This window comes from Lepidochelys kempii, chromosome 14 (genome assembly GCF_965140285.1).
Source record: "Lepidochelys kempii isolate rLepKem1 chromosome 14, rLepKem1.hap1, whole genome shotgun sequence".
Taxonomy (NCBI): domain Eukaryota; kingdom Metazoa; phylum Chordata; order Testudines; family Cheloniidae; genus Lepidochelys; species Lepidochelys kempii.
In genome coordinates this window covers 612457-618456 of record NC_136393.1, presented here as the reverse complement: position 1 = coordinate 618456, position 6000 = coordinate 612457, and the positions used below count along the sequence as shown (strand labels likewise).

General features: G+C 51.9%; 1 protein-coding gene across 14 annotated transcripts in view; it reads left to right on the top strand.

The window, feature by feature from the left end:
• The first annotated feature begins 202 nt into the window (after positions 1–202).
• The window catches only part of ASPSCR1 (ASPSCR1 tether for SLC2A4, UBX domain containing), an 87182-nt gene continuing 81384 nt past the window's right edge, over positions 203–6000 (top strand). For 2 of the 14 annotated variants that reach the window (XM_073310671.2, XM_073310669.2), the window contains exons 1-3: positions 215–377; positions 540–595; positions 3596–3710. In XM_073310671.2, the coding sequence (XP_073166772.1) occupies positions 276–377; positions 540–595; positions 3596–3710 (273 nt within the window). In that variant the 5' untranslated portion in view covers positions 215–275. Of the gene's footprint in view, positions 378–539; positions 596–3162; positions 3236–3255; positions 3390–3595; positions 3711–3752; positions 3811–4131; positions 4292–6000 lie in introns of those variants that run through there. The other 12 variants (XM_073310675.2, XR_012154791.2, XM_073310672.2 and 9 more) reach the window with 12 other exon arrangements.

Below are 6000 nucleotides of genomic sequence, written 5' to 3'. Positions count from 1 at the left end.
GGGGGTGCAGGAGGAGGGGCGGTGTGTGGGGTGGGGGAGGGGAGGGAGCAGCGGGACGCACGAAGCCTTGCGGGGACGAGGCGCTGAGGGGGTGGGGCTACGCGCATGCGTACTGCGCGGTGAATGTTGGCGACCGCGCAGGCGCGGCGGCGAGGGCGGGGCCAGGCGTCGGCGGCAAGGCGCGCGGGGCGCCGAGCGCAGGGCGGTCCGTGCCTGGGCCCCGCCCACCGCGGCTCGCTCTGGCGGCGGGGGGCGCCGGGCCTGGGCGAGGGAAGATGGCGGCGGCCGCCGGCGGGCGGGGCTTCGCGGTCTCGGTGCTGGCGCCGAACGGGCGGCGGGTCGCGGTGCGGGTGGGGCCCGGCACCACGCTGCTCCAGGTTGGTCCTGCCCGGCGGGGGGCGGCCCCGGGCGGCGGCGGGGGGGGGATGATACCCGCGGAGCGAGGCCCGCTGCGAGCAGCCCCGGGCCGCCCCTTGCGGCGCCCGGCTGCGCGGCGGCTGTCGGGGCCCCGCCCGCTAACGGCCCTTCTGTCCCCGCAGGTTCTGGAGGAAGCTTGCGGGAGGCAGAACTTCGATGCCGGCGAGTTCGGTCTGAAGTGAGTCTCGGCCGGGGTGGACGCGCCCTCTCCGTGCCTGGCCGGCCTCGGGGCGCGCCGCGGGCTCGGCCTGGCCGGCCTCGGGGCGCGCCGCGGGCTCGGCCTGGCCGGCCTCGGGGCGCGCCGCGGGCTCGGCCTGGCCGGCCTCGGGGCGCGCCGCGGGCTCGGCCTGGCCGGCCTCGGGGCGCGCCGCGGGCTCGGCCTGGCCGGCCTCGGGGCGCGCCGCGGGCTCGGCCTGGCCGGCCTCGGGGCGCGCCGCGGGCTCGGCCTGGCCGGCCTCGGGGCGCGCCGCGGGCTCGGCCTGGCCGGCCTCGGGGCGCGCCGCGGGCTCGGCCTGGCCGGCCTCGGGGCGCGCCGCGGGCTCGGCCTGGGCGCCCTGCGGTGGACGTGCCCGCCCGGCTCCGCCCGCTCCGTGCGCCGCGCAGGACGAGCGAGCTCAGCGGCGAGCTGCCCGGCGAGCTGCCCAGGCCGTTCCTGCGCGGCGGGCGGGCGGCGGCGGCTCCACAGGGCAGCCCGGAGCCGGTCTCTCTGGGGCTCCGGCCGAGTCCCGCGGCAGAAGGCGCCGGCCTGGCCGTGGCTGAGCTTTGAGCCTGGAGGGAGGAGGCGCTGGATCAGCAGGCAGACTTGCCTTGGCTGCTTTTAGGGGTTGTTAGTTTCTCCCGGTTGGTGTTGCGGGAGCGTATACACAGCGCGTTTCAGGCTCTGCCCGGCTGTAAAGATGCTTATAGGCCTGACGTACTGCTTTGTGCAAAAACCTCAAAATGGATGTTTATACAGTAACTCCCCACTTAACGTCCTCTCGCTTAACATTGATTCGCTCTTACATCCCTGCTCAATTACAGAACAAGCTCCATGTGAAGTTGTGCAGTGCTTTGCTATAATGTCGTTTGGCTGCTTGCTTTGTCCACAGCTGGCAGCCCCCTATCAGCTCCCCTATGCGCGCCCCCCCCATCAAAGTGCCTCCTGCCCGCCAGCAGACTGTACCGATCAGTGCCTTCCCCCTCCTGCCCACCACAGTCAGCTGGCTTGCAGCTTCAGGAGGGAGGGGAGAGGAGCAAGGACTCTGTGTGCAGGCTCCCCCTGCCTCCCCAAACCTCGCAAGCCAGCTGATTGCTTGAGTCTTCACGGCTGAGGATGTGAGGGAGATTCCCAGACCTGAACCATCTTTTGTAGGTGACAAATCTGAGGAATTGTCACAGATTGAACTGTCACTAGAGGAGGTTTTGGAATTAATTGAGAAACTGAACAGTAACAAGTCACCGGGACCAGATGACACTCACCCACGGGTTCTGAAAGAACGCGAATGTGAAATTGTGGAACTATTTTCTATGGTTTGTAAACTGTCCTTTAAATTAGCTACTGTACCCAATGACTGGAAGATAGCTTATTCTGGCATTAGAAAAGGTTCAGAAAAGGGCAACTAAAATGATTAGGGGCTTGGAATGGGTCCCATATGAGGAGAGATTAGAGGCTAGGACTTTTCAGCTTGGAAAAGAGGAGACTAAGGGGGAATATGATAGAGGTGTATAGAATCATGAGTGGTGTGGAGAAAGTGAATAAGAAAAAGTTATTGTTCTCATAATATAAGAACTAGGGGCCACCAAATGAAATTAACTGGCAACAGGTTTAAAACAAATAAAAGTAAGTTCTTCACTCAGCGCACAGTCAACATGTGGAACTCCTTGCCTGAGGAGGTTGTGAAGGCTAGGATTATAACAGGGTTTAAAAGAGAACTGGATACATTCATGAAGGTTAAGTCCATTAATGGCTATTAGCCAGGATGGGTAAGGCGTTGTGTCCCTAGCCTCTGTTTGTCAGAGGGTGGAGATGGATGGCAGGAGAGAGATCACTAGATCATTACCTGTTAGGTTCACTCCCTTTGGGGCACCTGGCATTGGCCACTGTCGGGAGACAGGATACTGGGCTGGATGGACCTTTGGTCTGACCCAGTATGGCCATTCTTATATTCTGTTCTTGCCGTGGTCAGGAGGGAGGGGGGAGGAGCGAGGACGAGGCGTGTCTCCCCCTTCCCTTTTCTGCCTCCTGCCCGGGGCATTCAGCTGGCTTGCGGTGTTCAGGAGGTAGGGGAGGGAGGGGGAGCCTGTGTGCTGTGTCCTTGCTCCTGCCTCCTGAACACTGCAAGCCAGCTGATTGCCGCGGGCATGAGGCAGGGGAGGGAAGGGGGAGGAGCGAGGACACTGCAAGTGGAGTAAAGGGGGAGGAGCGGGGGAAGAAAAGGTGGGTTAAGGGTAGGGGCTTGGGGGAAGGGGTGGAGTGGGCGGGCCGATGGTTGAGGCCCCCCGCCCCTGGTGCTTGCAGAGTAGGGGAAGCTGCTGCGCAACTTGCTTCTCCTAGCCTACAGCACCTTCAGCCTCCTTGGCTGCCTCATTGTCTCCAGTGCCAGTGGGCTGTGCCTGTGTGGGGTAAGGCAGGGGCACCTCCCAACTATAGTAATGTACTGTATGGCAAAAAAAAAATTTCCCTGGAACCTAACCCCCCCATTTACATTCATTCTTATGGGGAAATTGGATTTGCTTAACATTGTTTCACTTAGTCACATTTTTCAGGAACATAACTACAACGTTAAGTGAGGAGTTACTGTATTCTGAACCAGGCCTCCACCTCCAGATCTCCATAAAGGTGACAATTCCACCATTCCTATTACTTTCTACCCCATGTGTTGCCTAGCCTGTTCACTTGTATTCTACCTCTTCCTTATAGTCTTGGGAGAAGAGATGAGAACCGTGAGTCCTTGCAAAGTCTATGACCTCCACCACCAATCTGCACATTTTCAGTATGATGAATTATTTTTTGTGGGTTTGCTTACTAAAATTACAGCTTTGCACCATAGACTCCAACCCATGACGCTTCATCAATCTATGGAGAAGTGCAGAGTTTTTTTCCTGCTTCAGGCAGTGTATTGCTAGAAATCTCTGTAATGATCTGAGGGGAAGTATGTGGTTTTACCTGATCTCCTTCTTGGGCTTGTTTCTTTTGCAGATTTCAGAGGTCTGTGCTAGATCTTTCTCTGCAGTGGAGATTTGCCAAATTGCCCAACAATGCCAAGCTGGAGGTGGTGCCAATCACTCGTAACAGAGCGGGAACTGAAAACAGAGTATGTCAATTTCACAACATGAACTAAGTTTATTTAGTTTGCAGCCATACTGGGTTTGATCTTGTCGGATCAAATAAGAATGAGAGACCAGAAGAGTGAGGTAATATTTTATTGAACATACGAACGGTCATACTGGGTCAGGCCAAAGGTTCATCCAGCCCAGTATCCTGTCTTCTGACAGTGGCCAGTGCCAGGTGCTTCAAAGGGAATGAATAGAACAGATAATCAAGTGATCCATCCCCTGTCGCCCATTCCCAGCTCCTGGCAAACTGAGGCTAGGGACACTTCTGAGCATGGTTTTGCATCCCTGCCCATCCTAGCTAATGTTCATTCATGGACATATCCTCCATGAATTTATCTAGTTCTTTTTTGAACCCCATTGCCCTGTGTAAGCTCAAAAGCTTGTCTCTCTCACCAACAGAATTTGGTCCCATAAAAGATATTACTTCACCCACTTTGTGTCTCTAATATCCTGGGACCAACACAGGTACAACAACACTACATACAACGAATGAGGATGGTCAGCCTTGGCCAGTACTTGGATTGGAAACCACCCAAAGAATGCTCAGGTGCCGCAGAAGGTAGTGTTGGTGATTCAGTAGTTGACACTCCCCATTTACAATCAGTGTTAAATCAGTGTCCCAGCCTTATGCTAGGACATGCTATTGGAGGGGGAAATTTTTTTAGGTGAGATATAAAACTAAGGTCCTGATCATCTGTAGTCATTAAAGATTCCACATCATTTTGTCCAGAAATTGAGGCCATTTTCCTGACCTAATTTTTGTTTCAGGAATTATATTCTGCAACCCTAAATTCCACCTGCAATCTCAAATTCTTACAGGATTCTTTTTCACTTCTTATTCTGTGTTTTTTTTACTGTTGTTTTACTGTGCACTCAGACAACTTCCAAGTTTTATCTCAAAGGTGGCTGTGTTCAGCAGTGGGTCAGATAGCCCATTTATATATTGTAGGGCTGTCAAATGATTACGAAAATTAATCACGATTAATCTTACAATTATAAAAATTAATTGTGCTGTTAAACAGTAATAGAATACTTAAATATTTTTGGATGTTTTCCACTTTTTAAAATACATTGATTTCACTTTCAGCACAATACAGTGTACAGTGCTCACTCTATATTTATTTTTTAAAAATAAATGTCAAACTTTAGAGTCTATAAGTCCACTCAGTCCTACTTCTTGTTCAGTCAGTTGCTTATACAACAAGTTTGTTTACATGTGCAGGAGACAGTGCTGCCCGCTTCTTGTTTACAATGTCATCCGAAAGTGAGAACATGCATTCGCGTGGCAATTTTGTAGCTGGCGTTGCAAGATATTTATGTGCCAGATATGCTAAACATTCATATGCCACTTCATGCTTTGGCCACCGTGCCAGAGGACATGCTTCCATAGTGATGATGACGCTCGTTTAAAAAAAACAATATGTTAATTAAATTTGTGACTGAACTCCTTGGGGGAGAATTGTATGTCTCCTGCTCTGTATTTTACCTACATTCTGCCGTATATTTCATGTTATAGCAGTCTTGGATGATGACCCACCATGTTGTTTGATTTAAGAACACTTTCACTGCAGGTTTGACAAAATGCAAAGAAGGTATTAATGTGAGATTCTAAAGATTGCTATAGCACTCGATCCAAGGTTTAAATATCTGAAGTGTCTTCCAAAATCTATTGGGGTGAGGCGTGAAGCATGCTTTCAGAAGTCTTAAAAGAGAGAAACTCCGATGCAGAAACTACAGAACCCAAACCACCAAAAAAGAAAATCAACCTTCTGCTGGTGGTATCTGACTCAGATGATGAAAATGAACATGCGTTGGTCTGCACTGCTTTGGATGGTTATTGAGCAGAACCCATCATCAGCATGAATGCATGTCCTCTGGAATGGTGGTTGAAGCATGAAGGGATATATGACTCATTAGCACGTCTGGCGCGTAAATATCTTGCAACACCAGCTAAAACAGTGCCATGCAAACGCATGTTCTCACTTTCAGGTGACATTGTAAACAAGAAGTGGGCAGCATTATCTCCCGCACATGTAAACAAACTTGTTTGTCTGAGCGATTGGCTGAACGAGAAGTAGGACTGCGTGGACTTGTAGGCTCTAAAGTTTGACATTCTTTTATTTTTGAATGCAGTTTTTTGTGTGTTCATAATTCTACATTTGTAAGTTCAACTTTCATGATAGAGATTGCACTACAGTACTTGTATTAAGTGAATTGAAAAATACTATTTTTATTTTTACAGTGCAAATATTTATAATATATAATGTG